This window comes from Halyomorpha halys, unplaced genomic scaffold (assembly GCF_000696795.3).
Source record: "Halyomorpha halys isolate HHAL.00 unplaced genomic scaffold, Hhal_1.1 Scaffold33.1, whole genome shotgun sequence".
NCBI classification, from domain to species: domain Eukaryota; kingdom Metazoa; phylum Arthropoda; class Insecta; order Hemiptera; family Pentatomidae; genus Halyomorpha; species Halyomorpha halys.
In genome coordinates this window covers 296,284-321,253 of record NW_027109698.1, presented here as the reverse complement: position 1 = coordinate 321,253, position 24,970 = coordinate 296,284, and the positions used below count along the sequence as shown (strand labels likewise).

Genomic DNA, 24,970 nt, shown 5'->3' with positions numbered 1-24,970 from the left:
TCTCACCTTTTAAATCAGCTGGTATGGATGAAATCTTTCCGGCCTTATTACAAAAAGGTTTAACAGTCATGAAAACCATACCTCCTAGTACTACTAAGGAGCAGTTTGGTACTGAGTCACATTCCAAACAGTTGAAGAGTGTCAAAAGTGTGTTACATACCTAGACCAGGGAAAGTGTCTTACGACAATCCCAAGGCTTATAGACATATTTGTCTGGCATCTTTCTTAATGAAAGTACTTGAGAAAGTTATAGACAGACATATTAGGGAAACTACGCTGGTAGACAGACCACTACACGGCACACAATTTGTCTATCAAGCCGGTAAATCCTGTGAGAATCCCCTACACCACTTGATGCCTAGGATTTAAAAGAGCTTGGCCTATAAGGAGATTTTAAAACAAAGGAGAGATAAAAACAATATCTTTATTGACATTGAAGGTGCCTTTGACTGCACCTCTTACAGAACCATGGTAAGAGCCATGGAAATTAAAGACTGTAAATTAATTGGGTGGGACAGCTTTCCTCCAAATGGTTTAATACAATGTTGGAAGGAAGATTACTCATTTCAGAGTTAGGACACACTAAGATGTGGATGAAGCCTGTAGGTTGCTGTCTGCAGGGTAGTGTGTTATCTCTTCTCCGGTGGTGTATGGCGGTTGACACCTTACTGATAAAATATAATGATGCAGGTTTTTACACGCAGGGATATGCCAACAATATTGCTGTGTTGATAGGAGGCAAATTTCCAGAGGCTATCTCAGGACTGCTTCAAACATCGGTAGACCTTATGCATGGATGGTGCCAGGGATATGGTCTTGGCATCAACCCTCAAAAGGTCAGTCTTTGTGTCTTCACTAACATATGAAATATCAAATCAGATCACCGTATCTTAACGGTGAACGATTGGAATTCTGCAGTAAGATCAAACAATTCTGGATAGTAAACTGAAGTGGCAACTTCATGTTGAAAGGACTAGTATGAAGGCACTGAGGTGGGACAAGGATCTGGAGCAGGAATATGAAGGATGAATATACCTAATCAAGGCATCTCCATTTTGATAGAAAAGCACACCACAGCATTTCAGGTTGAGGTGTTTGCAATTAATGTCTGTGTCCAGAATATAATAAAAGAGGGCATGAGGGATAGGCTAATCATGATTTTTATGGATAGTCAAGCAGCCATTTATACACTGGGTAGTTATGTAGCCCATTCTAAATTGGTGGAAGAGTGCAAGATTAACTTAAACTCTCTTTCCTTGGCCAACAAGGTGTGGGTAGAATGGGTGCCTGGGAACAAAGGCATTAAAGGTAATGAGCGAGCGGACTATCAAGCAAGGAAAGGATCCGAGAACGCTCCTATTACACCTAACCCCATATGTGGGATTAGTCTCAGCCATGCGAAGAGGCATATCAAAATGATTGCTGAGGGCAAGGCTGGGTAACTCTGGCGAAACACCAGAGGACTGGAACAATCAAAATTATTCCTAAAGGGATCCTGCTCAAGAAGAAGCAACACTCTTCATAATATGGAAAGGAGTACTATAAGATGGGTGAGAGGTCTATGTACGGGACACTGTCAGTTGAATAAGCATCTCTATAAAATGAGATTGATAGAGTCCCCTGTCTGCAGGTTCTGCAGAAAGGATGATGAGACTGCCTACCATATCATTTATAGATGTGACACAGTAGCAAGAACACGATTCCTTATCTTCAGTAAGGATTATATCTTGTTTTTTGGGGTTGATCACAAAAGTATTGTAGAACAATGGCATATAAGTAAAATAATTTTTTAAAGATTTAGGTTTTATAAATTTGTTTAAATAACTTACCTTATTCATAAAAACCAAAGAACGTTCATATGTATTATTTAAATGTTCAAAAGAAGGATCAGTAATGCATCGTCCTTTAATCTGTCTTTTCCTTAGTATTAAATAGTTATACCACAGTTTATAACTAAAAAATAAAACAAAATTCTTATTATTTTATATTAATTTTAAATGAGATGCTAACAAAAATTTTTATATTTATATATTCCCCACAAATATTGTACTATTGTTTACACAACTAGTTTTATTGTTAATTAAGTAAATGTTTATAATAAATAATCAAGGAGAGTAGTAAAAAATGTATTTTTTGTTTAAGAAAGATTGAGTTTATTAACATGATTAATGATTTAAGATTAGAGAGTAGATGATTTTGCATCCGACTTCATCAGGAATGAAGGTATAAGTCAATATACAGCAGACTGAAATTAACATAGAACGGTTTCTGAAACTAGAGCATGCAGAAAACTAAGATTATAGATTCAAGAACAAGTTCCTCAGGAAAGACTAAAGTATAATGGCTCTACAATAAACAAGATAAAGTAGAAGCTTTACAACAAATAAGATAGAGTATAATAGCTCTACAACAAACAATATTTGAGATTCAAGAATGAGTTCTTCAGGAAAGACTAAAGTATAATAGTGGAAGAAGATAGTTGACTGTATGAAGTAGATTGGAGGAAGATAGTCCAGGTGGTAGTCAATAAAGGTATCAAAATAGTAAAAGAAAAATATTTATTATTAACAAACGTTTCGCCCCACTTTGCAGGGCTAAATGAGAAAACAAGATACAAACATTTTAGAATTAACAGAACATTAAAAATAAAAAACATTTCAAAAGAACTGTTAAGTTTATAAAGTATATAGAAAAACTAAAATTAATAAAATATAAATAATAACAATATGAGGAAATATACATGTTGGTAGACATGTCAATAATATGTCTTCAATATTATGTCAAGTTACCATCTTGCTTTCTTTACAGATATACCTTTTCAAGGCTCACCATTTCCACATTTTTTCTATATCCCATTTCAAATTAATTCATATATGAAATATTGGATGTGGGTATCAACTAAATAATGTAAATGATGAAAGTGGAGAAGCAGATTTCAAGAAATGTTTGAACGAAGTTGGTTTATCACTAATATTCTTCTGCTTTGCTCAAAAGGCAGGGGAATGTGGAAATAAATAATGTGTATCTCTAACATTCTGTACAGTTCTCTCTGTTTTCCTTTTATATATTTTCATTATTCTCACTTAATCACCCTTACATTACTACCTTTTATAACTCTTTATCACCCTTACATTACTACCTTTTATTACTCTTAATCACCCTCTTTTTTTTTTAATAGTGGCAATATTTTCTCAAAGTGGGTTTCTTTATTTGTATTATTTATTTAATTGTAACTCCATTATATTGGAGATACAATGAAGTAATATAAGAATTAGCTTACTATATTTGTGTAGTGTCGAAACACCAGTAAATTTCGTTTGGCTAATTCTGTGAAATAAATATAGTTTTTCTTCAGTTGTTTTCTTCATCACAGTTACTATGGGCTCTCTTGTTTCAATTCTATTTTAAAGTTATAAATAAATTTGGTTCTGGCTTGTAGTATTGCTCTGGTCAATGGGATTAATATCTGAGTTTTGAGTTCCCTGTCAGCTGTTTCAGTTTACACTTATAAATCATTATGGATCAGGTTTATAAAACAGTTCTTATCACTTGGTTTTTCTAGGAACAGCAGATATGGTGAGTATTTTTCCAGCTCTCTTTAGTTGAGTATCATCAGTTACTCCCTCATTCCGGTTATCACTTGATGGGTGATTTGATGGGGAATCACGCTTACCCCTCCCCATTAAATCACCCTTATGTCATCCTTGTTATATATTTAGATCATGGAGATTTTTTTTCTTTTTTACAATTTTATAAAAATTATTTTTGTTCCTCCATTAGCAAGGTTGTTTGCAGAATGTGAAGGCCTTCTTGTATATGTTATGCTCTATATTTTCCTCCTAGCTCTGTATCCACTATTGATTGGATTCATTCTTCTCAAGTTGCAGAGCCTTAACCCCTTAAAAATACTTAATTAGCAATAGCTAATTTCACATTTAAGGGGCACATATTCTTTCCATACTACTGTGCTACCAAGCATTTTCCTAACACTCTGGAAATGTCTTCTAACTGGATCATCCAGGTCTAGTTGGTAAATCCTGAGTACCACTTTATGAATTACAGCTCTTGCTTGTCTTGTTCTTGCTGTTCAGTCGTAGCTAAGTTTTATCCATTGTAAATATTAAAATCCCTACTTTTTCAACCTATGTCAGTAATGATTTAAAAACTAGATTCTTACTAAAGTTTGAAGAGAACCCTTACAGTCAGGTTACAAATATTTGTATGTCCATGTCATATTAAGTTTATTGTAGAGCTATTATACTTTAGTCTTTCCTCAAGAACTCACTCTTGATTTTCAAATCTTGCTTTTTGTAGAGCTATTATACTTTATCTCTTTGTTGTAGAGCTATTATACTTTAGAGGAAGAGAGTCCAGGTGGTGGTGAATAAAGGTATCAAAGTAGTAAAAGAAAAATATTTATCGTTAACTAACGCTTTGCAGGGCTTCGTCAGGGATAAATGAGAAAATAAGATACAAACTCAACCTGGGCTCTGTTTCATAATAAAGTACAAACTAATACTATTAGTCTTGTAGATTTGTCTTAATTCAATTACACTGACTTGTACAATAGTAACTTGTACTTTAGTATTTTTTAATTCCTGTAATATCACTAATAGTCATCCCTATCATGAAAAAATAAGTATTAGTATTATTACCACTAGTTTCTACACTTGTACTATGAACTAATACTATTAGCTTTCATTATGAAACAGGGCCCTGGTAGTTCTAAAACAACTTACATTTTATAATCACTTTTATTAAAGTTATATAAGAATTTAAGAATTGCTATTGGAGTCTATCATTTCTCCATAAAATTCACTTTCTTTTAACACCTCATTTGGAAAAATCCATCACTCCTTAAAACCAGATTAGGATCTGTGGTAGGGAATCATATATTCGGTGAATATTAAGAAAATATAGTGGCATATTTTTCAAAATTAAATTAAAAAAGAAATCAACAATACACAGAACCAGATGATACAAAGGGAGATTATTTCAAAGTTAAAATAGAAGAAAATACACATTATTAATTATTTTTAAGAATAACATTCTTGTCAACAATTATTTTATTCCCTATAGGTACCTACATTAAATTTTATTTGATATAAATCAGTAAAATTTCATCTAAAAATAAATACAATGTAGTTTTTTGTTAAAAAGTATCACTGACCTTCCAGGAAGCTCTTTTAGGGCTCTTTCATAAATTATGTTTACCCCATTTTTTGGGGCATCTTTCTTAAATTCAATGTATCTTAACCAATGTTTAATAGAAAAAGGATTTCGTAAAATTTCTTCTTCATAAGGCAAATCGTCTTCATTCTGAAGGGCAATTAAAAAAATATTGTAAGCATATGTTGTTTTAATATCTTCTAATGTTGTTATAATTTTGAAAATACAATGTACTTACAATTACAATTTTAGGTTTTCTTTCTTGATAAACTGGCATTTCAAATGACTTTTGAAATTAAGAAATACAACACAGCAGAGTTCAGATAAATGTTATAACAATCGCATTACAATTAGAGAGAAACCATCACTAACCAACACATTTACTTGGGTAATAGATAACAGATAACAGTAACGTTTGTTAAAATGTTTGATGCTACCATCCTTGAAGAATGTTTACAAGAAGGTAGCACGAGTGTTTATAAGAAGGTAGCAATTAGGTTACTAGAGTTGTTTTGACTAATCAGCTGATGTGACATTTACTATTTCTCATGGCTGTTGATTCATTGCTTCCCTGTTAGAATTAATTGTTAGTGACTGTCGAACTGTGTTTCATAACATGATTTTAAAAAAAGCAACAAAAAACAAAACATACTAATGATTTTAATTAATACTTTACTAAGCCTCTTTCCACCTCAACTTTTTGGAAACATGTCTTAAATGAAGCAATTTATAGTTTTGTAAGGTATGTCCATGAATATTTTCACTGTTTAACTACATTTAATTTTGTTTATTATGATGATTAAATCATGTAAATAATGTTTTCAGAATGGATACATCAAATCAACTGCTATCTAATTATAATGGATCATGGGATTATTTACCAGACACCATCCTATTACATATTTTTCAGTTTTTAAGCCATTCAGAGCTTTTGAAAGCTGGATTAGCATGTAGAAATTGGTGTCGAATATCGTATGATGAAGTACTATGGAAACATTTATTCCGCAGACACTTCGATATTAGTGATAGCATATCTATTGCTCCTGGTATGCATTTTTATATTATTACCTGAAATGGTTATTATTATTTTTTTTTTAAATCAGATTTTTAAAGATGCTCATCTTTTATTTATTCAGGTAAAAATTCATGGTATATGGAATTTAAAAGATTAATTTATCACACTCCACAACTTTGTTCAGAAGTGATAAGTGAGCATAGGAATGAAGTCTTACATGTCAGTTTTTCTCATAATGGTTCAATGTTTGCTACTTCTTCTAAAGATGGATTTATAATTGTAAGAACTTTTTATGATTTATTTTAGAAATAATTATGCTATAATACCAAGAATAATTTAGTACTAGTACTTGTATAAAAGAGTCATTCCAGAATGACAGCAGTGTGAATAGGATTGAATTGGTTTAAATTCCCATCAGCTTTGAACGCAGATATGGTGTATCCTCTTCAGAAATGAGTATAAGCGTTCTTAAAATCAATTTAACTATAAATTCAGTACTCTGCAACTCTGTTTATCATATCATCAATACAGGAGAGATGAAAGGCATTCAATTCAGTGTATCTGTTATATTTTTGAATTTGGGAGTTATCTACAACCATTCGACAGCAGTGATTTTGGGAGGACTCAACAAGAACCTGGGCTTACCAAGGAGAGACACACTCTTCTATGATTCCATCCTTCAAAAGCTGCTGAATCTCGTTTCTTATAAATTTTTGATAAGATAGAGTTGGCTATATGGCAATTAGATTGTAATCACAAGTTAGATTTCTGAATAGTAGGATAGGTTCAACAGACTACAACAGCTACTCCACAAATGTTTAGAAGAATTTCACCACTGCCAAATTCATTCTCAAGACTCAAATGACAATAGAAGAAGTCGTACCCAATGATGATGTCTGAGCAAAGAAGGTAAAACTTATACCAGGATATTTTTAATTATTCATTTGTGTTAGCTATGCGAACAAGTTCATTTTTACAAATAATATATTAGGGATATGAAATTTATGCACAGTTTTTTCATCAATGAATGTTGCTGAGCTTCCCGTACCAATTAAACCATAAACCTTTCATCCATTTATTAAGATTCTGACTGTTGTATTTTTCAGTTTTTCAACAAGTTAGACATGGCAGTAACAAAATTGAGGCATATCTATTATGACGGGCCTTTATTTTCTTCCTGAAATTTTTTTTAAAATGACCTTTGATACTACATTCATTGCAGTTGGTATCCATAGCTGGGCATTGAATTGCACAGTGTTTCTTGAAGCCACTTCTCTAAGCAGCAAAGAATACCTATGGCTCAGAATTTGATTCATTTGAGTTGGACTAGGAATATCCTGAGAAATAGCATTCAAAGAGAGAATTCGCTTATATCGCTTAAGATTGCTGAAGTTAGAGGCTTCTGGTCTGACGAAAGGCTTCTTCAAGGGTTAATTTGTACCTTTATAATAACCTCTGTCTTTAGTTAGTTGATTGCAAACCATCTATAAATGTGTCCCTTATGTTCTCATTCCTGTTTACCTCAGCAGATAAGCTAAAAAATTACAGTCTCATGAAAGATGATTAAGAGCTACTATATAATTGTTTATAATTTTAGTAGGTTCCTGGTGAAGAGTTCTTGCCTTATGTCAAGCAAAAATTTCATATTGACTGTAGAATTTGAAATATGAAGAAGATGATCAGGCTTGTGGTTAAAAAGAACAAAAATAGTTTACAACTATTTATTATCTGGTATTTCGCCCCACTATGTAAAATTTCATCAGGGCTGTTCAAGATGATAACTTTACAGACTGTCTGTAAAATTGTCTGTAAAGCTATCATCTGAACAGCTCTGATGAAGCCCTACAAAGTATTTTTGTTCTTTTTAACCACAACACTAACCATCTTCTTCATATTTCATGTAAAGGTTTTACATGAGAAATCTTCAGAATATTAACTGCATCATTAATTGTACGGCATTCACTAATTAGTTCAAATACTTAAGAAGATATAAAATTGGTCAATACTTCTGGTTTATCCATAAGTATTTCACCTGATAATAGGAAGTTCAAAAATGTCTTGTACTAATGCTGCCATACTTTCGCTACATTTTCATCATTTGGATTGATTGAAAATCTCTCAGGTTTCAGAATGTGATCCATATTTGTGAAATAAATTGTAATAACAGAATGGCTCACCTAGAACAAGGTTTTATTTCACAAAAATGAGTATAAACAAAATTTCAGATTAATAAGAAAACTACAACATAACATGAGATAATCTCAATACAAAACACGTGTGATAACTACAATACAATAAATTAATATAAATAATTCTATAACAGTAGTTAAATAACATTATATATAGTTTCACAAGTGAGTCCAGCCGTCTTGTTAAACTCTTATATATCAGTACCTCAGTATTATTAGTTATCATAATTGAATGATGCAATTAAATTTCCTGCTACTTTATATTCTTTAAAATTGAAGTGTTATATTTAAACTTTTTTGTAAATCAGTGCCTTCCAAAGATAATTTCTAACAAATACAATTTTTTTTCTATTAGAAGTTTTATTATTTTATGCTTCTCCTATATAAAAATAACATTTAGGGCAGATGTTTTTCATTAAAATTGACCTACCGGAAGTGCCACTTTATACAATTGATTTTACTCTGGATTTTCTCAATGTACAATGAAGTGGTCTTTAATGTCAAATCGCTCTTATCCTCATTGAATAATCTGGTAAAGGACTTAAATGTGATTTTTTTTTTTTAAATATCCTTTAAAGTATTTTTAATTTTATTTATTTGAAATAATTAACCTTCTCAAATTTTTGTTAATAATATAAATGGATAAATAAAAACCATGAAAGGATTTGGTAATTAACTTAAGGAAATAAGGGGATAAATATTTTGTCCAGGTTGAAAACACATTTCCAGAAATAAGAGTAGACTTATTATACACCGCTGGAATGCCAAAGATTTTAGAGAAAAAAAATATTAAACCTAAAAAGTCATATAAGGTAATTGAAAATGACAAAAACAAATGAATACAAGATTTTTTTTAACACAAGTTTGACTGTTAACTGATTGGTGCATGTGTAGTGCATTTTTATGTTTCGCTGGTCTGAATAATCTTTTCATGGCACCATAATCATTAAATAGTTAGTTTTTTTAATTTCAATTTACCCATTTATGAGCTTTTCAGTTGACAACTCCATAAAATTGTCCTCAGTATTTTAAATATTAAAACAAATTAGTATTGAATAAATGGTTATTAAGAGTGGAATAAAAAGTTTGTGAATTGTTATAGTTTTATATTTCCTTCATACTTTTCCTACAGAAAAATGTTAAAACTGAAAAGAGGAATAATGAAAAATTGTAAAAAATATTTGTTTTGTAATGCTCTTGCAACCAAATGAGCTATATACTCCAAAAAATTCAGGCAGTTCAGCCCAATATTGAATGAGTCATTGTATTTTAAGGTTTCTGAGCCCATTATAGTCACAAAGAAGTAATTTGATTAAGACCAATATCATATAAATATTGAATTTATACTGTTTATTGTTATATCTAGTAATAATTGAAAGTTAGACTTAAAAAATTGTTAAATACTGTTAGTTGTGAGGTTTTAGAGGTTGGATTAGTGAATGTAAAAATAATAATATCTCGATAAAAGAGCACAATAGTTAAATCAATAAAAATACATCAGAAGTTGAAAGTGATAATTTCTTAATTAATAGATATTTTCATATTATAAAGAACAATATCAAATTATCAAGAAAGAAGACAAAGAGTGTGTCCATATTCAAGTATCGAACAAAACTGAAAGGTGAAGGAGGGAAAATGATCAGAGTCCATTTATTTTTTCATTTTGAGTTATCAGTGCCATCTATTAGAGTTTAATGAAAGCTTTCTTTGGAACTATTCATTCATTTGATAAACTGAGGAGTCTTTGGTATTGAAAAGAAACTGATTTGCAATACTGCGGAAGAAATATAGACAAGTTAATCTATATTATTGATTAAAATTAGTATATAATATGACTATGGTCATTTTTCCCCTTTACTTTTCAACTATATTAAATATAAATTATATATTTTCTGTATATATGATGTAAATGATATATTAATATAAATTATGTACTTTCATATAAAAGAAAGTTTCTTAATGTAAATATTTTTATTTTAAATTTCTAATAACACAATTTGTTCAATTGTAGTTTTATTTAATATTTAAATATATAAATAAAACACTCTAATTAAAGATAAAATCAAATCTATATTAAAATATATATTTTTGTGCGGATTGTAAACAAAAAATAAAAAAATTTATATAATAAAAGAAAGAACACCACAATAAGCCTGTTACAACTACTGCTTCTGACTGTCCAGAACTGTACAGAGCATGCATGTATGGGGTTTTGCCTCCCAAAACCTGTAGTGCTCCAGAATTGTACGGAGCATGCATGTATGATATTTTGCCTCCTAAAACCTGTACTGCTTCAGACGGTCACAAATGGTTGTTAGAACAGACCTAATGTGTACTGTGATAATATTTTGAAATAAATATTTGCCCATTTATGTAATATAAAAATATTGTGTTAGATTTTTGTTGAATAAATGCTTTAGTTTGATGTTTATTAAATTGGTTTTCAATTATTAATTTTAATCTGTATGTAAATGAAACTGATAATTATAGCAATTTAATATTATTTTGTTTAGGTTTTGATATTTAGTATAAAGTATGTGTATGTTTGCTGATAAAATTTTTTATAGGGTGTCAGGCGTTTCATCTAGTGGTTAGTGCACATTGCTAACCATACTATCTTCTAAGAATACCATAAGAGTGAGAATCGGGGTTGCTCTTCAATGTCTGGCCCCAGGAACTTTGATGAGCTCTTATGGGACTTATTAACCTTTTTAATATTGTATGTTTTTATTGTATTATAATAATTTTTGTATATGAAAACAATTTCTTTTAATGTTTGTTCATGAAAACAATTTTGTTTTGTCGTCTTTCGTAATTGTGCTGGAAAATGGCTCAGGATAACTGAAGCATTAAGAGCACAGTTTAGTAGCAAAGAAGTCACCTTTAGATACATCATTCCTTTTAGTTATATGTTCTTCTCTACAACTAAGAATATATTTCAATATCTTTATATGTTTCTTTATTTTATAAATGGTAAATACCAATATTATATTTATAAAGAAACAGTTGGCCAGATTCAGTGTGTATGAAGTAGTTCTAAAATAGTTATATTCTTCATTGATTATTGCTGATTTAATAAAACTTTTCCTAGCTGATATTTAGAACTTTCCATCATCAACTACTACCATATATATTTCTGTTGAAGTGAACTGTTCGTTCATGAACTTTTTTCTAAACTATTTTTTCATTATTATATTTTTATCCTTCCTAATATATGAAGAGTTTGTGGAAAGAATGATTTTAGTCATAAAAAATGTAAATAGAGAAAAAAGAAGTATGTTTTAGCTTTAATTACATAATTAAATTTCTTAACTTGATGATTATGAAAAGTTCCTTTTAAACCCTTCAAACTTTTTGGAAATTAATCGTTCTTTTAACTACCACTAACTGATCAACTCATTTGATGAATGAGAAAATTCTTGGACAAAATGAAACAAAGATAACCTAAAATATAGTGTAACAGATAACAAGAAACAATATCACAATACAAAAGTATTTCTCATTCCTCTCATGATACCATTGCAATTTCAATTTTCACAAAAAATGGGATAAAATTATTTTGCTCGTGTACTTCTTTTATTCTTTATATTTATATTTGTTTTTATCTTATTATAAATTTTGAAAAATAATGCAAAATAGATTAAACTTTATTATCATCCAGTTTAAGGAAAAGGAAGATGGATAAATAAAAGTGTTTTATTACAAAAAATATTTTAATATTAAATTAAAAATCTTGATTGTTATTTTTATTTAATGTCTCTATATGCCCCAACTAAGATAGAAAATCAGGTTATCCTCACAGTTTAATTGAGAAGGTAAAAATTTATTCTTTGGTCTACCACAAAGTAAAAAACCATGCTTCTTTTGACTTGTGTGCTGTCCCAAATCACTCCGCCACCATGATCTTATAAAAATTTTATTTCAAGATAATTTTTTTTTTTTTATAGATTTTAATAGGTATTAATTTTATTTGTTCATTTGGCTTAATATTTCATTTTAAGGTTTGGAATTCATCATATCCAGTCAATATAAAGTACTCCTATGACATGAAGGTCTTCAGTTGGAAATATACTCAATTTTCACAGTTTAATAAGTCAGATACACTTTTATTAGTATCAGGAGTTCATTTTGGAGTCCCTACAAGTACATCGGGAGAAATTGCTGTTTTTTCTTTGCAAGGTATTTTACCATAGAGCGTGCTTTTCCGTGTATGTTTGTAAATGTTGGTCATTGAAACAAATTTTCTCCTGATTAGTTTAAGTTATATTTATAAATTGTTTATTTTATATTTTCCTCAATTTCAGATGGATTTAATTTGCAATGTCGAGTTGGAAATAAACCTTATGATATTTTTGGAACTTGGTTTAGTGACAGACATCTTCTCTCTGGAGATCACTATTGGTTAGCTCATATGGTCAGCACAACTGGTCTTTGGATCAATAAAGCTTCTCAGGTCTGAAAACCTTACCAAACAATTTTAAAATATCATGTCATGGAATACCTTTTATATACTCTTTATTTCTGAGATATTGCGTTACCTTTATTTCATTGTAATCACTTTCTTATTTTATTGAATTGTTTTGATTAAACTTTTACCATTTCCATTATATTTCCTGACTGTTATTATTCTATTTCTCCTATTTATTCATGTACCATAACTTTTCATAAATTTCCCCTCATTATTATTTTCAGTTAACTATATAGGGAATATGTAGTAAGGGAAAGTATTGCGATAGTACAAAATTTCAAATTTGAGTTATCGATAGAAATACTTGTTTTGAATTCCCCTGTGTCAAAAAACATAGTCTGCAAAATGGTCTGTGTGTGTGTCTGTTTGTGAAGAATCTAGCTCAAAATCAAAAGTCTTAAGAAATTGAATTCACATATCTAAGGCGGGTATATGCCTAGGACATGATAATCTCTACTACAACTTGACATTTTTCAAGTTTTTGAAGTCAGTAAATTTTCAATAAGACAGTAACCTCTTTGTTGGAATATATCATTTTTTTAAGCAATCTTAGTAGCGAAAGCAAATTAAACAAATAATTTTCAAAAATTCTTGGTAAAATCTTAATCAATGAATTTTCATTGCTTTTGGAGTTCCAAGGTACTTTTATTTTTAGGAGTTATCACCTGATAACTATTTTTATTATTATTAGTATGTTGAGTTAAAATGGCTTTATCATACTTTCTGATGACTTACTTCTTGGTCGTCTTCCTTGTCCAATCTCTTGGAACCAAAAAGATTCTCAATTTTCAAAGTAAAAGTGTCAAATATATATTTTTCATGTTGAAAGAAAAATGTATATACAGCATAAGCCTCAAAGTTATGCTTAGGAGACATAAGGTTCTATAATAAGATTCACTTTTCAACTCTGATGTAGATGTAGCAGACCCACAATTTTCATTTTGGCTCTGATATGACTCTATTAATAAACCCAACTATAAGCTCTAATGAAACTTATACTAGAAAAAACATAATGTGTTTTAGTTTTCAATATATGATATCCATAACATCTTATTGATTAATATTACATGTTCTACTTTAACAAGGTTGATAAAACTTTAATTTCTCCTCTTAAAGTAAACTATTTTTTATTGAGGATTTTATTCTTTGGATTGTATGATTTTTTTAAGATGACTAAAAATTACTTCATACTTTTTATTAATCACAATCTGAAATCAGTGAATTATGTACTGATTATATATATATTAATAATAATATAGATTTATAGAAAATAAAAATGATTAATGTTTGACATTTTTTGCATATACAAATAACAGAAATGAAAAAAAAGTTGATATTTTGTCAAAGTTTAGCATTAAAATTATATATTTCTCCTTGCCGAGGGCTACTTTATTTGTGAATGGAACTCTTTAGGTTTGTATATCTCATGTGTATTATGCTGCATCTAATCACATTATTCACACAATCCAAATTATGTTTTTAGTTCACTGATTTGAAGTGTTCTTCATTTTCAAATAGTACATTTACAAATAATAACCATATTATTGTTGTCATTTATCTATATTGTTATTTCTTAAGTATAGTAATCAATTTTTTTTTGTATCTGCTTGTAGGAGACAGCATCAGAGCAAACTCCAATATTAAATCAGCTGTTTCGATTTTATAATACTAATGCTAGTTCTGTTCGTGTCCTCATGGTTGCTGATGGTCAAGTACAAGATAGATCATGTGAAAACATTAGCTGTAAGTCTAATGGGTCAGTTACAACATTGGTTAAAGAGGAAGGTTCAGAGAGGTATACAATTTTCTATAATAATATTGACAATGTGTTATTTATAATTCTAATGTCTAAGTAAGGATTTAAGTTTATAAAACCAATTAGAAAAGGAGCCTTTTACAGTTGAAAAGCTAAGCAATTACCTTGCCAGAAAAGATATAGATGCAATGGGAAATCATAATTTTCCTGAAAACTCCCCCATAAATGTTTTTCCTTGAGGCAGGAATGAGAAAATATTTTTCTTTCATGAAAGAAGTTCAAAGCTACATATAACCTAATCTAGATACTCACATTATAAATTGTGATTTAAAATTTTTTTTAAGTCTTACACTTAGGAGGATATTTCAGCTATTGTCATTTCTTTTAAGATTGTTCATTATAAGCCTGTTCAAAATGTTTTTCATGGTGTTATTAGTTATTTTTTTTAAATGAAATTAATTTATGGAATTTAATAATAAGTTTACTTTTTATTTCAGCCATACTGAAGAAGATGATAACCTTTCCTTAGAAGAGAGTGATTTTGAAGGTAGTTGATTTGTGATATATTCTAACATCTACAATCTTCATTATAAAATTTACAAAATAAAAAAAAGAATAAAAAGGTAGCTGTGTTAATCTAATGTTAGTGCAGGTATTATAATTATTGAGGTTTGAAGCATAAAAGTCAATTTTAAGAAACAGGAAGTAAATGAATAATTGACAAATATATTATCAAATAAAATCAAAATCAAATCCTTAAGGGCCGAATAGGCAATGGAGAAACAGATTGGCAATTATCCTTGTTTTGATTGATAAGGATGTGTGAACATGAGGAGTCAGATGTAGGAATGCTTGTTCTGCTAATACTTGCCTTTTATGTTTCTGATTCTTTCTCTTTTGTCTGAGTTTTGGTTACCATTTTCCTTATAACTTTCATTTTTCTCCAAAGCTTCCTCTGGAAATATCAATCCTAAACTGGCAGTACTTTTTCTTTAGTTTTAGTTCTTACTTAAATCGTAAATAATGTAACTTCATCATTTCTATTTACAATTTTTATTTTCTTCTAGTGGTTATTGTCTCATATATTTTTGCTCCATTTTTTTATATCATTTGAATACTAGAGCTAAAGCATTCATTTAAAAAAAAAAATCAGATAATATATATTAATTCTTTGAAATATGCATCTAGTGCATAAAAATAGTGGAAAATACTAGATCTGCTATTTGTACTGGATTAAATTACTTTAGAATGATAAAAAATTGCATCCTAATGTTATTGATACAAAAGGAGTGCTCCATTATAAAAAGTGGTCCAAGTATTGTTATTTTTATAGTCAATAAAATATCTTCATTTTATTATTGTCATTCAACTAAATGACATTTTACTCTATCATGTATGATAAGTAGTGAAAACCTTGACATTAGATTAGGAATTAATTTAATTAATGACAGCATTGTATTAATTTATGATTTGATTTATAAATTTGCTAGAATAAAAAGAAATTCTGGAGTTTATAAATACTTTTCTCATTCAATTATAAAAATATAGCTTTGTTTTATATTGTCTAAGTATTTTAATGTTGTACACTATTTTATTAAAATTATCATTTGCTTTTGTAAATTGTAATATAATTTAATTTTCTTCAAGATGATGATTTGTCTGGACTACCTGAAAAGTTATTAATTTTTACAAGTGGCTCGAAGACATATGTACCCCATCAAATAGGTGTGTATTTTATATATTAGTAAACTTATCTGTTTCCTAAATTAGATAAATTAATTGTTGATTTTTAATCCTTGTACTTTAATCAATTAAAGATACTCTTTAGGACCTTTCCCTTGTGAACTATTTAAGTAGTACATTTCATTTATAATCATGAGAGATAGTTGACCGTGGATGACTTATATGAGGAGAAGATGGTTGGGGGCTGCGGTCAAAATATAACACTAATACTGGAAGATTATTGATTGACCGTGTGTAAAGATGAAAGGAATATGGTCCGGGTGCGGTAAAAAAAACTCAAATAGTAGAAATATACTATTTTAATGAGCCAACGTTTCGTCCCACGTTGCAGGGCTTCTTCAGGGCTATTTTGACGGCAGTCAAAACAAAAATCAATCATTTTTTGTGAAAAAAAAACAACTAAATTAAATGAAACTAAAAATTAACTATTACACAAAAATATTTACATCAATTCTTTTTTGGAGAGATAGTAAAGGGACAAACTTTAAATATAGAAAAGGAGAAAGCATTGTGGACTTGAGTTGGAACTAAGTTACTTAAGGATATAGCTCAGTTAATAAAATATTTTTTTAAACTGCAGTAGTTTTATTGAAAAGGCAAGAGTGTATATACAGAAGGTGAATATAGGGTATAAAACAAAGGAGTTGGGAGATATAAAGAGGGGCAATGGGATTAAGTTGTATGAAAACAATTATAAAGAAGATACAGCTGAGGTTAGGAAAAGCCACTTCAACTAAGTGTTGTACAGTAAATGTAGTCTTGGTATCTCTGGATAACCAGAAAATAAATTGAAGAAAACAATTCATTAATCTTCATAGTTTAGTTTTTGGTTAGACCAATCACTTATTCTATTAAGGTCTTATTACATATGTTTATGGAAGCCCCGTAAAACATATTCAAGGGGAGTTCAAAATGCTGCCATCTAGTGGGAGAAAAAAGATGTAGCTAAATACCCATTGTGCCAGTGAGGACAAGTACCCACTGAACAAGAGAACAGGTACCACAGATAAGTGGACACAGACTATCTGGGGCAACTAGTAGTCAACTATTCCTCAGGTTGAGCGAATAGTTTAATGCTTAGAACTTAAGGACTGTCACATTTCAGAATCCCAGAAGTCATTCCAATTTCTCTATTTTTGTTTTTATTTAAAGATTTTTTTTATCTATCACAAAGGTTTTTTTTGTTTTATAGGGCATATCTTGTAATGTCCTCCAATATGTTCCGACAAAAAAAAAAAACATTAATTGAAATAATTTTTGTAAACTTTGAACTCAGACCTGAATATACTAAACTTTTATCTTAATAGATGTGTGAAAATAGATGTATTTGAATATAAAAATGTTGCTCTAGAACAGCGATAGGAATGAAAAGTTCATTCCTACAGTTCTCGTGGTATGGAACAACAGTAAAACATAGCACATAAATTAATTCATTGTGTCTGTCAGAAAGAAATGATTCCTAAGATCTTAATAAACTATATTATATAATATATAACTATATAATGTAATATAATCTTGACTCCATAGTGTTCCTTGAAAACCATTTTATTGAAGTGAAACTTCAAATTGCCTGTTATTTGAGAATGACCCAAATAGGTTACTTCCAAAGTCCCTGCATAAAAGTAAAATAAGTATAATTATACTACTCAATATAACTGCATAATTAATCCCCTTCATTTTATCTTCGTCTGCTGCATTTTCAACAAATACTTTTATCAACTAAAAGATCATGTGGGTATCTGTTTTAGGGTAGTATTTACCTTTCCTGGAAAGTTGGATCTTTCACACTAGCAAGTTTTTTAGTTAACTGTAATTGACCTGTATCAATAACTTTGGCATACCACAATTTTTTGCTATTATTATTATTATTTTTTTGCATCTCATAGTATTCTAATAAATTGTTATACTCTTTCTCTTTTTATAATAGGTTTTAAAAGAATAAAAAGTGTAAAGTTTCCCAAAGTTATTAGTCGAGGACCTAGTGTTAAAGAAAGGTTAGCTAAGAGGCGTGAAAGACTACTTGGCGGTAGACCTTCTTTTGAAGAACCTAATTGGGGAGATTATCAATCTGTTGTGAGAAAATATGATGAAGTAGATCATGTAATGGATCTTCATGGCCATATAATCGGGATGAGTCTTTCACCTGACCATAGGTAACAAATTTAAAGTAGTTTTATGATTTAAATTTTATTCTTTATGTTATATTACTTTAAAGTTTATTTATATAATATTTATTATGGTATTTATATATTCTTACCCATTTTATTTATTTCTTATATTTTCATTGACCAACATGTAAACTATTTCTGTTTATATTATTAATATTTTCCCTCTTGAAATAGGTATAGACTGCCTTACTATTCTAAAATAAGTAATGTAATAACTTATCCTTTTTAATCCCTTAGTTCTTTGTACTGAGTGCATTGAGAAAATGGCAATGTAGAAGAGTAATTGGTTGCAACTTAGAATCCAATAAATTTTCTTTTTAAATAATTTATCTGATTATCAAATATTCCAGACTAATGAGGTCTCATTTAAATAAGGAATTAAGGTTGAATATCCAAAGCTAAACCTGTTTTATTAATACTTCCTTATTAAGAAATCAATATCATTTGGAAAGTTTAATTATCACAACTTTATTACTAGAAAATTATGAACTTGAAAAACAACTCCCCCCTCACTGAGACCTGTCAGAATAATCTTCCTCATACGTCAGAAGCTTGTAGGATTAATGAGTTAGAATAGAAATTAGGGCTGCAATTAATAGAATAATTTTATTCTGGGATACAAGAACTCCAAGAATAATTAATTACATTGATGAGATTATATTTTATTCCAATTTGAAGATTGTCAGGGCTGCGATCAAGAGAAAAAAAAAACATTCTACTATTTACAAGTTGTTGACATTTCGACCCACAATGTAGGTCCTATCTGGGCTGTTGTGTTGGGTGGAGATATATACAAAAAACTAAGGAGCTTGGATTTGAATCAGTCAGCAGTTGCCTCCAAAGGGAAATTCAGTGTAAATTTTGCATTAGTAAAGAAGATAGTTCTTCTGTTTTAATTTTCATGAACTCAGGAATAGCTAATTTTGGCTGTTAAAAGAATGATAGAAACTTCTTGTAAGAAAGTTTAACCAAATAGAAATAGGTATGTGCTGATTAGCTCTTTCAATGAAGCAATGTTAGGGATTATCTTCACCCTGACTGATAATTTTTTTTTCTTGTTTTGATTTTATTTGTTATAACCTTTATTACTATTGCATCAATTTTAATGTAAACTTTAATAGGGGTATTTATGATGTGTTAAATGTAAAAAGTTTTAACATGCTAAATATTAGAAGTCTAGGATCGTGAGCTGCCTAAATTAAATTTTTCCATGTTATTTATTAGATAAAGAGGAGCTCCTATCCGATTTTCTGGGAACTTGTTTTGTAACCTTATAATCTTTATGAGATAATAAAATCTTCAACAGCTTCATGACATCATCTTTCCTCCACATCATTTATTTTTTATTAATAATAATTGTTGAGGTGAAGAAACTTCCAATGGGACTATAAACTATTCTATATTTTGTTCCTGTACAACATTTCGGGATATTATCCCATATTCATGTACTATTCCATCCTAAAATTGTAACAAATAAGTTATTCTTATCAACAGTTTTTATATGTATTGTTTTATTGTTTTATAATTATATGTGTGTTATATGTATACACTTAAAATTCTTGTAATCATATTTGTCATATTTTATCAATTTCCATTTTGAAATCTTGTCATCTATATACAATTTGTAGTATATACATACATATATAGTATAAAATTTGTTTATATATAACCACATTATTTAAACTAATGTCTTTTACTAGTGGTGCATTCATTTATCCCTGTTCACAAACCAATGCTCTATATTAGACATTACCTCTTTGGACATAACAATATGCGAGATATGCTGTTTTTTTCCCTCTTTATTGATGTCTATTTTGCAATTTAAAGCCAAAAATTATAATTTTTTACGATTGGACAATTTTACTTTTGAATATTTTCCCTGATTATTTATATTTACATGGCCAGCCTATTTATTATATTGGCATTAAGTGTATTTAATTGTTTTGTGTCTGTTTTATAGTTTACTGTGTTGTTAATATTTTAGTTAAATGAATTGCTTCTAGAAACTTTCTGCTTTTAGTGTTTTGAGTCATGTCTATTATTGTGGGTTTTTTAAAGTTAAATTTATGGTTTAATGTTATGCTATGATTAGCTAGTGCGGTGCAATTTATATTTTTAACGTTTTGCAGTTTCTCCAATATATATTGTTTCACAATTTTTGACACTCAAGTTTATATATTGCATTTAACTTTTCCATTTCATCTATTTTGTCTTTCACGTTAGATAGTTGGCGTTGTTACTTGTTATTGTATAATCCAGTTTTAATATTTGTATGATCACATTCCAGTAAAGATTTTTTGATTTTATCAGTTAGGGCTGGTATGTATTGTAGTTTAACAAATTTACTAAAATATTTATCATTATTTAATGTTATTACTTTTCTTTTCTCACCAATATCATTAACTGGGACCTTTTTCTTTTCTTCCCTGTATAATTCAGTGATGTTTTTCAGATTTGATGTTTTTGTTATTTTACTTTACTTACAGGTCTGACTGTTTTTATTTCTATCACTGTTCTCTTTTCTACATTGTTTTTTGTTATATGATTACTGTTTATTTTGTTGTACCATATTCTGTTTATTTTGAGGTCTGTCTACAGTGAATTCTATTCTTTTGTGGAACTTATTAAATATATCTAATATTTCGGAAGATGGTCAGGGTTGCGGTCAAAGGAGAAACAAAAATAGTTTACAACTATTTATTTTCCGATGTTTCGCCCCACTTTGTAGGGCTTCATCAGGGCTAAAAAGATACAAAATGATACAATGATAAGAATAAAATTTGTATCATTTCATTTCATTGTATCATTTTGTATCTTTTTAGCCCTGATGAAGCCCTACAAAGTGGGGCGAAACGTCGGAAAATAAATAGTTGTAAACTATTTTTGTTTCTTTTGTATCTTTTTAGCCCTGATGAAGCCCTACAAAGTGGGGCGAAACGTCGGAAAATAAATAGTTGTAAACTATTTTTGTTTATCCTTTGACTGCAACCCTGATCATCTTCCTATACATCACTTTTTACAGTCAACTATATATACATATATCTAATATTTCATTTAACTGTTTTCCTTTGTTATTATTATTAAATTATTTATATATTTTTTTATTAAAATTGGTTTTATTTTTGTATTTTTAAATTGAGTGTTTAATAAATTATTCATGTATATACCATTTAAATTGATCGATAAGCTAGAGTCTATCATTAATCCATAATTCTTGATATAATTCCCTTTATATTTGAAAAAATTATATTTTGTAACTTTAGGATGAAATAGTACATGAATACGGGATAATATTCCAAAACGTAGAGCAGGAACAAAATATAGAATAGTTTATATTCTAATTGGAAGTTTCTTCACCTCAACAATTTAAATATTAATATAATCAACTTCCTAAAAAGAAAATTCTTTTTTTTTTTGTTTCCTCTCCTAGTTTTTCCATTAATTTATAAGAGTTTAAAAACACTCAAAGCAAAAATAACACAAACTACTAGCAATTAACCAAAACAACAGACAAAATGGTGTGGGGCTCAGCTGGTCTGTTGTATGACATTGTTCTCCATTTGGCAGAATTTTTCAGAACAAGTACAGAATTTTTGAAAAAATTAGTAAATTTCACACACAAGAGTTGGTGCTTCTAAGACAGTGCAGTTCATGATTGTGCTTGGCAATCTCTGCGATACCGTAGCTGGAGCATAGGGGGTCTATATTGATCCCATGACTAGTAAGTTTAGCTCAAAAGCACCCCCTTTCCCATGCTACATAAGGAATAGCATGGGATTACATTCTCTTGGGTGATATTTTTCCATTTTCTGAGGTCCTCACCAATTTTCAGACGGATTTCCTTGTAGACTGGCTGAAACTCTCTTCTCTTATGTATGCTTTAACATATCTTATCGCAGGAGAAGGTCAAGAAGTACCTCTCCTACTAATAGATGGTACCTTGGCTGAAGAATTATATCAATTTTGAATATTCACTGTGTATGAGATACCTAGTCTATTTTGGCCATTTTCTAACTTATACTACTTTTCCCACCCTCCCTAGATGTTTCATAATAAGCTTACATAATAACAATGTGTACACAAGTATATATATATATGATACCTCTAATGTATTATAAAATGAAAAAATAATTTTATTCTAGGACAAATGTCTCCTAAGAATAAATACATTGTTCACACATTAACATCACATGTTGATTGTCTGGGAGACATTTAAAAAGTTTTAGTGCACATGTTGGAATAACCTAAAAACCTTCGTTTATATTATAGTTTATAATAGTAATCAATACATTGCTTACAATGATACAGAGGTTTGGTTACATAGTAGGTGAAGGAATAAATATTGTTTTAAGAAACGAATGGATGAGGATTGGCAAATGGAGATAGGAAGAGAATTACAGAAGGAGTTTGCAGTATGATGAAGGATTTGCTTTAGAAGGAATGTCCCATGGGAGGGCATTTGTAAATCGATTGGTTGGGATCTGGTGTTTAATGGATGGATGGATGGGTCTTAAAGTTTAGGTTTAATGGATGGATGGGTCTTAAAGTTTAGGTTTAATGGATGGATCTTAAAGTGAGGAGATCAAGGATATAGATCGTTTTTTTAATTTTATGAACTTGGAATAGGAAAGCTCCTAGAAGGTATTACCTTCAGAAGGTTAGATAGAGCCACTTCAATTTGGTTTATCAACGGGAGACATGAGAGCACCTGTGTAACCCAAACCAAAGATAAATCTTTTATCTTTCATTTCATCATATTATGGTGAATCAGATTCAAAATATTATGATGTTTTCATTGATTTTTATTATAATGAGGGTAGATAGTTGACCGTAGAAGTTTGTCGGGGGGTTGTGGTCAGCAAAGAACAACATAAATAAACAAAAACCATATTTATTTATTTTAGGCATAAAATAAATAAATATGGTTTTGTTTATTTATGTTGTTCTTTGCTGACCGCACCCCCCGACAAACTTCTCCAATGATTTTTATTATAAATAAGAATGGATATTGTTTCAGGATATTGTATGTTACAATACAACTCTATTGTAAAATAGTATATAAAATAATTTTCCTTACCGTTTATTTCCTTATAATATTTTAGATTTAGAAAGATAATTTAATCTTATGTACCTGTAATAACTGTATTCATGACCTGAAATTTTTCCAAAATCACTTTGATACATGGAAAAGTGATTTTTCCAAAAATCACTTTGAAATATGGAAAAGTAAGGGAATTTCATAAGCAGGTTTAGGTAGACACCCTGAAAGTAGTATCAAGATAAAACTTTATAAATAAATATCAACAGGCATAAGTGGGAATCGAACCCACACAATCACTATCAAGCACCCAAGAATGTGCTCAGCCATTGGGGCCTTTTATATGCGTATTATAAGTTCAATATTAAATAATTTCAATCAAAATTATTCCCTTTCTCAATCAGTTTAATGTAATTTGATATTTTTAAAAGATATTATGTCTATTTTACATGATATTTTTTTATAGGTTTTTGTATGTGAATAATCGTCCATGGCCTACTGGATACAATATCACCAATCCTCTGGATCCTCCTCCAATTGCCCAAGAAATTGACATTCATGTAATAGATCTTGAAAATTTCAAGAAAGTTGGTAAAGTTTTGAGATCTCACAAGGCATTTACACCAAACAATGAATGTTTTTTTATTTTCCTGAATGTTTCTGAAGAATATGTTGCAAGGTGAGGAAGCACAACTTTAACTGATATTTTAAATATAAACTAACAAAAAATAATGGAAAATAACATAAGAGAAATGCAAGATACTATGGGATTAGTGTGCTCTAGAATTTTACAAAGTTTGACTTTAAATTACAAAAATTTTTTATTTGAAGCTATGAATGACAGTGTTGGTAAACTAAGTTGATTGAGGATCAATCAAGACAAATAATATAAAAAAATTATCAATATTTTTAAAATAAAAATCTTAGACCCCCCGCCCTACTATTATCTTGGTGAAGAAAATAAGAAATAACTAACTTAATAAATATTAATTTAAATTATTTCAAACATTGAATTTTTTTCAGTGGTGCAGAAGATAAACATGGCTATATATGGGATCGGCACTATGGTATACGTATTGCTAAATTGCCTCACTTAGATGTTGTTAATTCAGTTGCTTTTAATCCAATGAATCCAGAAATGCTTGTCACAACATCTGATGATTATGAAATAAAAGTATGGAGATCAAAAAAATTCATGAATGAACTTGTAATAAAAAATAATAAACTTAATGAATTGTCATTGTCATTAAATTCAATTTGAAAAGAAAAAAAAAGATCTCATTAAAACGATGTGCTTTAGTGTAGATTGTGATGTACTAATTTTTAATTTATGTAATTTTTAGCAGAATTTGTAATTTATGATACATTTTTTAATGAAATATAGAAATTTTTATTGAGCTTTTTGTTTTTATTCATCAAAGTTC

General features: G+C 29.4%; 2 protein-coding genes across 2 annotated transcripts in view; one reads left to right on the top strand and one right to left on the bottom strand.

Annotated features, from left to right (window-relative positions):
* fand (Pre-mRNA-splicing factor SYF1 fand) overlaps positions 1-5,617 on the bottom strand; it is a 28,869-nt gene extending 23,252 nt beyond the window's left edge. The window contains exons 1-3 of the mRNA XM_014428426.3: positions 5,408-5,617; positions 5,171-5,319; positions 1,830-1,953 (exon numbers count right to left, since the gene is read on the bottom strand). Of these exons, the coding sequence (XP_014283912.1) occupies positions 1,830-1,953; positions 5,171-5,319; positions 5,408-5,446 (312 nt within the window). The 5' untranslated portion in view covers positions 5,447-5,617. The remainder of the gene's footprint in view (positions 1-1,829; positions 1,954-5,170; positions 5,320-5,407) is intronic.
* Positions 5,618-5,708: 91 nt separating this feature from the next.
* Fbw5 (F-box and WD repeat domain containing 5) lies at positions 5,709-24,943 on the top strand. The gene is made up of 11 exons (XM_014428434.3): positions 5,709-5,911; positions 5,995-6,215; positions 6,306-6,463; positions 12,375-12,552; positions 12,678-12,826; positions 14,455-14,636; positions 15,095-15,144; positions 16,245-16,322; positions 18,268-18,493; positions 24,013-24,225; positions 24,570-24,943. The coding sequence occupies exons 2-11, from the start codon at positions 5,996-5,998 to the stop codon at positions 24,805-24,807; spliced, it is 1,692 nt and encodes a 563-aa protein (XP_014283920.1). The 5' UTR covers positions 5,709-5,911; position 5,995; the 3' UTR covers positions 24,808-24,943.
* Positions 24,944-24,970: the final 27 nt, after the last annotated feature.